Source organism: Caloenas nicobarica, chromosome 5, assembly GCF_036013445.1.
Source record: "Caloenas nicobarica isolate bCalNic1 chromosome 5, bCalNic1.hap1, whole genome shotgun sequence".
Taxonomy (NCBI): Eukaryota; Metazoa; Chordata; class Aves; order Columbiformes; family Columbidae; genus Caloenas; species Caloenas nicobarica.
Genome location: NC_088249.1, coordinates 35,517,514 through 35,528,261, shown reverse-complemented (window position 1 = coordinate 35,528,261; position 10,748 = coordinate 35,517,514). Strand labels below are relative to the sequence as shown.

At 51.9% G+C, this 10,748-nt stretch overlaps 1 protein-coding gene across 1 annotated transcript; it reads left to right on the top strand.

The window, feature by feature from the left end:
• Positions 1-961: 961 nt before the first annotated feature.
• Positions 962-8,515, top strand: LOC135989070 (retinol dehydrogenase 12-like). The gene is made up of 7 exons (XM_065635605.1): positions 962-1,059; positions 2,503-2,621; positions 3,425-3,580; positions 3,882-3,986; positions 4,399-4,608; positions 5,464-5,653; positions 7,624-8,515. Exons 1-7 carry the CDS (start codon positions 962-964, stop codon positions 7,724-7,726), a joined length of 981 nt encoding a protein of 326 aa, XP_065491677.1. The 3' UTR covers positions 7,727-8,515.
• The last annotated feature ends 2,233 nt before the right edge of the window (positions 8,516-10,748 follow it).

Below are 10,748 nucleotides of genomic sequence, written 5' to 3'. Positions count from 1 at the left end.
CTTGCCAGGCACTTCCGCCATCCGCGGCGGCGTGGGCCTCCCTCTGCGCCGCCGGCTGCCCGGAACGCCGCCTGACTGCAAAACGACCCCGCGACTGCAGCAGCGCGGGCAGCCCGCCGCGGCCTGCTCCCCACGGGAGCGCGCCGCCACACGCGTTGCGACAGCACTGTCGGCGGCACCAAGGCGCATCAGGCGCGGGGGGGGGGAGAAAAGAAAAAAAAAAACCAACCAAACAAAAAACTCCATCCCTCACGGCGCGCACTGCCTGCTGGGAGCTGTAGTCTCCGCGGGCAGGCGGCCGCGCCCGTCGCGGCGGCAGCGCGCGGGCGGGCAGCAGCGGAGCCAGCACGCGGCGCGGCGCGGCGGGGAGGCAACGCCGTGCGCTGCCCGGGGCCCTGCGTTCCTGGTGCTCTCTGCGAACGGGGAGAGCGAGCAGCGCCGAGCCCGCCACCGCGTTACCCCAGCCCTCGACGCCTGCTTGCGGATACGTATGCATCATTTCATCGGTTTTGCTGAGGTTAGTATCATGAACTTTGGCGTGAGGTTATAAAAACGGATTTTTGGTGTCTCCCAGACAGCCGCCGGGCTTTCTCTTCAGATATTTTCCGGCATTTTACTTGGAAAACGCAATTAAAACAGTAATTTCGGCTTGTTCCGAGAGACGCCAGTCAGAGCCGCGCGCTGACCGGGGAAACCGGCATTAACTGCTGGCGCAGGGCCGGCCGGCCTCCTACCCACGGCGGGTGTTCCCAGCGGGGGCACAGCCACGGCGGGGAGCGGCACCTGCTGACTGTCCGGTGCGAGAGCACTCGGGAGCAGCTGCTACCACCGCCTTAGGGCACGGCCCCGGCCGGGCGCGCAGCCGCGCAGGCGCCACACGGCTCCGCGTGCGGCGCGCAGGGGCGGGACGAGCGCGCGGGGCGGGGCGGGCGCAGCGGAGCGCTGGGCGCGAGCAGAGTGAATGGATCGGGCGGCGGCGATGCTCACCTGCTGGGGAGCGGCGCTGGGCGCCGCCGTCTCCTTCCCCGTTCTCTTTTTCGTGGCAGCGCCCTACATCAGGTGCGTCTCACCGAGCGCGGCCCCGGCCTTTCGCGCGTGTACGAGGAGCGGCGGCGGCCTCGGCCCCGCGGTGCGGCGGGTGAGGGCGCGCAGCCGGCGTGCACACCGCGTCTCGCAGCGGTCGGATCTCACTGTTTGGCGGGAGGGCGGACACAAGGGATTCCGCTTCTCCAGCCCCGCCGGGGCCGGGCGCCATTCACGCTTCCCCAGCGCCTCGGTGACTCTGACACGCTCGCGGCAGGAGCTGGGGCGCTCCGGGAGTCGGCTCAGCCCGGGCACCGGGGCGGCGCGTGGCTCGGGGTCTGTCCCCGCTCTCGGAACCGGCGGGGTTCGGGAAGTAGCGGCCGGTGTGCCCGGGGGCGGGGCCCGACCTCTCCTCACGCTGCCGCCGCGGAGCCCATTGGCCAGGTCGCCGGCAGTAGCCAATGGGAGCCCTTGCCTGACTCGGGCGGGGCGGGGCCTCCCCGTGCCGGGCCGGCGGGTCCGCGCTCCGGCCGCGGCCCCGGGTGTTTGTAAGGCGGGGGGGGTGGAACGAGAGTTCCCGGCGTCCCGGTCACGACACGATCGTGATCAACCGCTTCAGGTAACGGTGCCCGTGAGTCCCCGGGGCCCTGAGCGCGTCGGTGATCCCGACCGTTGGGGCGGCACCTGGGGCTCTGGGTGCTCAGCCCTGACCCGAGTCCCCTGAGGAAGGAAGCTGCCCTCGGACCCCATTGCATTGCATTGGTATTTCTCAACGGGTGATGCATTGACGCTCAAGACATCTGTCCTCACCACAGCTTCGTAGCATCGGTTCGTTGCGAGATGTCTCAGGAGCGTCCCACCTCGCAGGAGGTGCTGAGCCACAGCCCGCTGCGACCCCGGAGAGCTCAAAGGGCCTCACTGTAGGATCACTCTTTATAGAGTCACAAGATCATTGACCTTAGTCAATATTTTTTCACTGCAGCCACTCTTAGGATGAGATAATATTCTGGCAACGTCCAGAACTCTCTAGATCCTACAGTTCTGATACCGTTTTGCTCTGGCTGGGTCCCGGGTAGCAGGTGTACCGAACTGCCAAAAGTGACTGAGGGTCGCTACACCTTTCCCAGGCAGAAAGGGCATCTTTTCCCATATGGAGCATGCCTTCATGTCCTGACTAACTGCACTTGTGCCTCAGTTTCCCAACTTCACTGCACTCGCACAATGGGCAGCTGTTCTTGGCAGGAGCTACAGGAGTGTGGGGTGGGTGCCTCAGTGGCCCCTCACTGCACTTGCACAATGGGAATTGTTCTCCCCAAATCATGCCTGCCCTGCCCCGGTATCCAGGTGGTCGAGTGGCCCAGGAAGGGCTGGTGGAGGTTGCAGCCACCACATCTGTGTGCTCGGCCCTGACCTGAGTCCCCTGAGGAGGGAAGCTGCCCTCGGAGCCTGTTGCGTGACTGCTGCCGCCCTCTCTTGCAGGAGGTATGTCGCCGGAGGACGGTGCAAGTCAACAGCCAGGCTGGAGGGGAAGGTGGTGATAATCACGGGAGCCAACACCGGCATCGGGAAGGAGACGGCCAGAGACCTCGCGCGAAGAGGCAAGTCAGCGTCCAGCAGCAGCAGTAGCAGCCCTGTGCGGCTGATGTGTGTGGGCCTGTGTGTCAGAAGTCTGGATCTAAGGGAGGAGTATTTTATGCTTTACATTTAAGTGAATTGGATTCCAGAGCTACTTCAGATGACCCTAAGTGTTGCTCCTCGAGAGGCTGCAACCAACTGAGGTGCAAATCCTTGGTTCCTCAATTGGTTTCATTGCTTGAACTCCAAAGATGCGCCTTGTGACATGAACACGCTCTGCACTGCAACTGTTTTGAGAGGGCTGGGGGAGTTCCTGGTACTGCTGGGTTCTGCTTGTATTAAGATATGAAATGCCAGGTCCACTACTGCTGTGTGCTTTAGTTATTCATGTTCAAGCAAACTTGGTTTAAATGCTTTTTCAGTCACTGCTAAGGAGATTAAACTCCCATTTCACAATCCGCTTAGAAATGGCTCTGGTTGGATTCCCAGTACCTTCATGTGCTCCTCACTTGATATCCCTGCTACAGGGGCAGATATAACCTTATCGTAGGAGTGTTGGGGTGCACACTCCTGGCAATCTGGACAGAGGCAGTTCAGATGTGCATTTTCCTGCTCTGAAAACAGCTTTGGGCTGGATCGGAGACAACAACATAGTGAGAAGGGCTTTGTCTCTTCCATCTGCTCCACTGACTGATGCCAATTCCATAAAGATACAATATTTTGTTTGTAAGAACTGTGTGTAGTCAGACTGCTTGTCCTAGCCTTCATCATCCCGTGTGCTCTAATGATCTCAGCTTCTCTTCCTGCTCTTTTTGCCCCCTTGCAGGTGCGAGGGTGATTGTCGCTTGCAGAGACACAGCGAAGGCAGAAGCTGCAGCCAGTGAAATCCGAGCTGAGACAGGGAACCAGCAAGTGATTGTGAAAAAACTGGACTTGGCTGATACAAAGTCTATCCGGGAGTTTGCCGAGCAATTTCTCGCAGGTACCATCTCTAGATCTTTCTTTTCAGTGAGAACATTTTACCAAGGATTGCTGTATGTTCTTCTAGCAAATGCCAAATCTCGACCTGCACATCTCTGTACCATGTTAGGTCCTGCAGTTCACAGCAGAGGCTTGTCGGAGGCCATGAGCTAGTTTGTGATAGGAGACTTTTCCTTATTTTATTGAGGTTTTGGCCACAACTCAGAAAGGCATGCATTTGTTTTTTTAGCTGACTTGTGCCACCTTCTTGTCTGTCTTTGTTCTCTGCTTCCCTGTTTAAGGATGTCTCTTGTTTCTTGCAGAGGAGAAGGAGCTCCATATTCTCATTAATAACGCTGGGGTAATGTTATGCCCTTACTCCAAGACTGCGGATGGCTTTGAGATGCACCTGGGTGTCAATCATCTTGGTAAGGCCAGTGGAGGCAAGTTTGCATTCAGTATCTGTGGCAAAATGCCAGAGGGAAGCGCTGCTTCCAGATTTCTCTTCCTCATCCTTCCTTCTTGGGGAAGGATGGAAGTGCAGACTTACAGAGTTCTGGAGATGCAACGCAGTGTATTTCCCTATCATGGACCCACTTTAAATATCTGTACGTTACCTGGGATATTGAAATGTATGACAGTTCCAGCATTTTGAAGCTGAAGAGCAGAACTTAATGGCCACAAAAAGGATTAGCTGTTGATTCAGGGGGGGCCTTCTTTTCCCTGGACTTGACATGAGGGCAGCAGTAAGATATAACATGTATGTAATATGTTGCAAATACTGTGAAACTCCAGGAGGGGAATCCAGCAGAGAAGGATGATGTTTCCTCTCCTCCGTAGGTCATTTTCTCTTGACCTTCCTGTTGCTGGAGCGTCTGAAGCAGTCTGCCCCAGCCCGCATAGTGAACGTGTCCTCACTGGCTCATCACATTGGCCGAATCCGTTTCCATGACCTCCATGGTGAGAAGAGCTACAATCGCGGCCTCGCCTACTGTCACAGCAAACTGGCTAATGTGCTCTTCACCCGGGAGCTGGCAAGGCGGCTGCAAGGCAAGTCCCGAGGAGAGCGGAGTGGTTTTCTCCTTGGCTTTTGAGCACCGTAGGTGAGGAGGGTGCATTGGAGAAAGGTCTGGCCATTTGCTATGCAAAAAATGAAGTGGTTTGAGGCAAAGGTCACTGACAGCTCTTTGCAAGAAGAAAACATCTCCTTTCTGTGGAACCAGGAGACCTGAAACACTAATTGTCTCTACAACAACAGAGCAGAGGAGCTTAGTACTTGAGCACAGTTTAATGTTGTTGGTTGGTTGGTTGGGGTTTTTTTGGTCCATGTAAAAAAACTCGCTGCATCCACACAGGCAACTGTGGTACATGGGTGGAAGCTGAAAAAAACCAAAAGAACTGAAGTACAATTGCGATCTCCAATGGAAAAGTGAATGCATATTCAGGTGCCGTAAATGTTGATGGCCTCTAAAAACAGAAGCGTATGACTAGACAGTACCTCTTAAGTCACAACCTCTGTCACAGCGATGTCCTTCAGTCCTTTTCGTAAAGTTAAGTAGTATTTATTTTACTAAAACAGAAACAATGCCTTCTTTAGGAAATTAGTATTACAGTAAATCCAAAGAATCTGGTGTTCTCAAAAGCCTGATGGAAACTGCTGCTCTTTTAGCACCCAGGCACATTGTTTCGCCGAAGGCATGTAGTGACTGCCTTGTTTGGAAGGGAGCAGGGGATGGTCCAGGAAACAGTAACTACAGAGGACTTCACTCTCCCCGTACCCGCACCTGGACTCCTCCTTTAAGTTGTAGAATACCTGCAGTAGAACTGAGCAGTAGATGACCCTTTTTTTTTAATGACAAGATTGATTCATGCAGATTTGTCCTGGACTACTTTCTTTTGCTACAGGCACTAAAGTCACAGCAAATGTTCTCCATCCTGGTTCTGTCTATTCTGATCTGGTCCGGCACTCGTTATTAATGATGTGGCTGTGGAAGTTATTCTCATTCTTCTTGAAGACACCTCAGGAAGGAGCTCAGACCAGTGTCTACTGTGCAGTAGCAGAAGAGCTAAACTCTGTGACAGGACAGTATTTCAGGTGAGTGCAAGCTGATGGAGAATGGTGTTGGCTGGGGAAAATGAGACTTACTGTCATTCTTTATTAAGAAGGGAGGCTTCCTTAAGACCAATAAGAGGCTGAGTGATAAGCCTAAGGGTGACAAATACTAGAGCATTAACCATTCCAGGTCTGTTGCAGTGGTTATTGTGTTAGAAGAAATCCCTGACCTGTGCAACATTTCTCGCAACAGCAGGTCCTTCAGTGCTAGGAATATCGCTGTACTCAAAGTGCAGGCATGGCTGTCACGTGCTCGGAGCTCTAATCCTGATCTGCCTGAGACTTGGGCAAATCACTTTTCGGTGGAGCTGTTTAGTTAATGAGGTCACTTGAGTCAATCCTGGGAAGAACACTTTGCTTCTCTTGGTAGTTTTCCCCCATTGAGGCAGAGGAGGCCTGTGCTCCCAGGGAGCTGGGAGGGCTGGTGGTGCTGCAGAGCTGGGAGGGGAGGTTTTCAGGAGCAGCGTGTGACAAAATAACTTGATTCTGCTGTGTGCCAGATGCACCAGCTGGAAGGAACTCCTGCTGGGATGCTCATCGCTCTATCCTGCAAACTGTCTTGTGCAGCACGTGCTACAAACGATATTGTTTCTTGACTTCTTTGACTTACTCCAGGACCCTGCATGGTCAATCCTTTTCCCCTCACCAAAAGTACAGCCCATAGCAGTTCTAAGTTAGTGTCACCCTGGGTTTGAAGGCTGCCCTTTGAACAGCTTCATGCAGATGTGTCTGTCAGCTTCCCACTGGCTGCAGAGCAGAGTAACGACACTGGTTTTTGGGAAAGGAACGTGAGAATTTGCCACCTCTTTTTTTTTTTTTTTCCACATGGATGATGTTAAAGCCTTTGCATCTCTGCAGAGCTTTTTCCTCTTGTGATATGTGACCGGATTAGTCTCTGTAATGACTTGGTCTGATCTTCACTTGGGGGTTTGTACCATCTTAATCAGACTGGAGTATATAAATAGATGTCTTAATCTTCCCTGGATGACTGGTGTCCCAGGGTAGAAATGGAGCCTTTATGTGATGGAGTGCAGCAAACCTTGCTGGATGTTAAACTCATAAAAGAAAGGAGTTCTGGACTTGGTGGGAAATGAAGAGCTTCAACAGTAATTCACGATTTACATTGGAGTAGCCTAAAATGATTTTCACTCTCCTGGCAATAGAATATAAAGCACGAGACAGATATTAAGAAAAGAATTTGCATGCCACAGCGAGACAGGTGGAGTCCACCAGAGTCATTTAGGAGCATCGAGGCTGTGCACTTGGAGCTCTGAAGACATTAGGCTGGCTAGAAATCTTACGAGGTGCAATTGCCTCTGTTCTCTTAAACTCCTGTGTTATTGCGGCACCCGGCGTTACAGATGAGAACACGCGATCTCTGTTCCAGACAGAGTGCTGTCTGATTGCCGGAGCTGAGCAGAAAGGAGCCAGAGTTCAGAGGATACCGGAAAAGGGGATAACCAGAGATGGTTATTACAGGGTTAGTATTCTGGGGCAGCTTTGCCTCCTGAGCAATGGCAATAGAGGGGGATGAGTATGATGGGATAAACAATTCAGAATGAAGAGCTGTTAGAGTGGCCTGTTTCCTAGAAAAGTGTGCCTGAAGCAGCTCTGTTCACATTTTTTTACGCCTTTTTAGTGGTATTAGTGAGAATGTACATTGAAGAATACATAGTAGAGCATATACAGGTTTTCTTAAGAGTTGAGACAACAGATAGAGCGAGACTTGCTTGCCAGTTCTTGGTACCATTGGGAAAGCAAGCTTTCTCAAGGTGCCTTAGCACCAACCCTTGCTCATTTGCTGGATAGTCTCCCAGCTTGCTTCAATTGGTCTTGAAGTTCAGCTGATAGAAACAACTCCCTTATCTTGACACAGACATTTCAGTGTGCTAATGCAGATGGAGATTTTTGGCTTAAAAAAGTTTAAAAACCCCAAAATGTTCTTCTTACAGTGATTGCCAGCCAGCATATGTATCTCCATGGGGTCGGGACGATGAGGCAGCAAAGAAGCTCTGGAGTGTGAGCTGTGAGCTCCTTGGCATCCAGTGGGACTGAGCAGCGCAGACATCAAGTGTGTTCCTGGCTGAGCCCACTGATGTTTCGCCTGGGAAGAGCACTGTTGAAAGACCTCCGGACTAGAACACTGATGGCTCTATGGGCACAATGTAATGTGTATTTCTTGAATATTCCACTTAAGGATTGAGGTTTGTAGGCAACCAACTCCTTCATAGCTGGAGAATTGTAAGCACCAAGGCAGGTAGCAACGTTTGCTTAGTATCTCACACAACAGCCCAAGGCTATTGTTCTCTGGCTTGAGAATAGGAATGGAGGTTGCAGTCTTAGGTTTAGATTATGAAGTAACAAACAATTGCTGTCCTAGTTTAGCTCTAGCTGACAGTTAAGTACTAGGTGGTTGCTCGCTTACTCCTGCCCCCTTGTGTTGAGATGGCGAGGAAGACTGGTAAAAAAAAAAAAAAATAAACCTCATGGGTTTGGAATAAAAACAGTTTAACAGCACAGCAAAGGAAGAGATAAACAACAATAATAGCAATAAAAGAATATACAAAGCAAGGGATACACAACATAATTGCTCACCACCTAGAAAACTGATGTCCAGCCTGCTCTTGAGCTGTGGTAACCCCTCCCTGGCCTGCTGCCCCCATTTATGTACTAAGCATGATGCCATAGGCTGTGTCCCCTCCTAGCTTCCTGTGAAAATTAACTCTATCCCAGCCAAACGCAGGACGTTATCTACCCCTTATGTTACACCGTCTACATCATGCCTGGATTGTACACTTTCAGCTGATCACCACCACCTTTCCTGTCCTGTATACATACATATCATTCCCCTAGTCTGTGGGCCATCCTTCTAAAATTTTGTTTAAGTTCGTTTAATCTATGACTTTGGGCTCCATCTGTCATAACAGTCTTTCAGGGCAGGAGTGACAGTGTGTGGTGCCGGGATGTCACTTACTGCCTCCGGAGCTTGTCGCTGGGCTGAAGATGTCGATCTCGAGGAAGTTGCTGGGCACCAGTTCCTGAAGCCAGTTCTAGTTCCCTCACTGCTGCACTTTCCTCGGTTTCATCAAAATTCATTCTTCATTAGTTTGGGTGATTCTTCTGGAAATACCATTTATATGGCACATAGCAGCTATAGTAGTGATGACATACAGTGGCAGGGTTCTTTAGCAATTAACATCATAAAATTCTTATCATTGGCTATTCTCACCCAAAAGCAAATCCCCTTGTGGTAGAATCATAGAATGTCCTGAGTTGGAAGGGACCCACAGGGATCATTGAATCCAACTCCTGTCCCTGCATATGACAGCTCCCCAGTTCACACCGTGTGTCTTTCCTTGAACACTGTCAGGCTTGGGGCCATGACCGCCTCCCTGGGGAGCCTGTTCCAGGGCTCCACCACCCTCTGGGTGAAGAACCTTTTCCTAATGTCCAACCTAAACCTCCTCTGGCACATCTTCCTGCCATTCCCTCGGGTTCTGTCATTGGTCACCAGAGATCAGCACCCAGCCCTCCTCCTCCCCTTGTGAGGAAGCTGTAGACTGTGATGAGGTCTCCCCTCAGTCTCCTCCAGGCTGAACAAACCCAGTGACTTTAGCTGCTCCTCATACGGCTTCCCCTCCAAACCCTTCACCAACTTTGTAGCCCTCCTCTGGACGCTCTCCAGTAGCTTAATACGTTTTTTTATCCTGTGGTGCCCAGAACTGCACACAGGGCTCCAGGTGAGGCTGCACCAGTGCAGAGCAGAGTGGGACAATCACCTCCCTCACCCAGCTGGCAATGCTGGGCTTGATGCACTCCAGGACACGGGTGGCCCTCTTGGCTGCCAGGGACACTGCTGGCTCATGTTCAACTTGACATTGACCAGAACCCCTCGATCCCTCTCCATGGGGCGGCTCTCCAGCCTCTCATTCCCCAGTCTGTATGTACAGCCTGGGTGTCCCGGGTGCAAAATCCGGCACTTGCCCTTGTTGAACTTAATGCAGTTGGTGATTGCCCAGTTCTCCAATTTGTCCAGATCCCTCTGCAGGGCCTTTCTGCCCTTGGGAGTGTCAACAGCTCCTCCCCATTTTGTGTAATTTGCAGACTGACTTAGTATTCCCTCAAGTTGCATGTCCAAGTCATTTATAGAGACATTGAATAGCACTGGCCCTATGATGGATCCGTGTGGAATACTGTTAGTGACTGGTCACCAGACTGAGATTACCCGTCAGCCAATTGCTCACCCACTGCTGTGTGTTTATCCAGCTGTATGCTGGACAACTTGTCCAGGAGGATACTGAGAGAGACAGTAGCAAAGGCTTTGCTGAAATCCAAAAAAGATCACATCGACAGGCTTCCCTTGGTCAACTGTGTGGGTAACCATGCCATAGAAAGAAATTAAGGTTGTTAAGCAGGACTTTCGCTTCATGGATCTGTGCTGATTGGGACCAATGACTGCATTGTCATTCAGATGTTTTTTGATGACTCCCAGAACAATCTTCTCCATACATATCAGACTTCTCCATCCTTCCACATCACCCACCAAGCACACCCAGGTCCTTGAGCAAAAGCAGTTCCGAGGGTGGGTTTGCTTTTGCCTGAGGCAGAAATAACCCAGACTGTCTTCCCTAACGTGTTTTTCTGTGCTACAGGGACTTTATCCCCTTCTACAGTCCGTGGCAGTTTTGCTTGGCAGGGCCAGCTCGATTGGCACGTCCCCTAGTGCTGACTCACCAGGTGGCTCTGGGTAAAGGTGTATCCCACTGTTTGAAAGACCCACCAGCCATTGCTCTCCATGCAGTTTGTAGCAGTCCCTTGGGTCATCCAATTTTCCCGCATGGTGCATGACAGGGGATGGGATATGCGCACTCAGTGCCATGCTGTTTGGCCCCCATGTCTATGAGGTTGTTTCAGAAATGAGTCCCATCGTCTGACTCAGTTCTCTCCGAGGCGCCATGTCAGCACAGGCCTGGCTTTTCAAAGCCCGGGACAGTGTTCCAGGCAGTGGCAGGGCGCACAGGCCACGTTTTCAGCCCTCCAGTGGTTGCTTCCAGCATCGTAAGGACGTGGCGCTTGG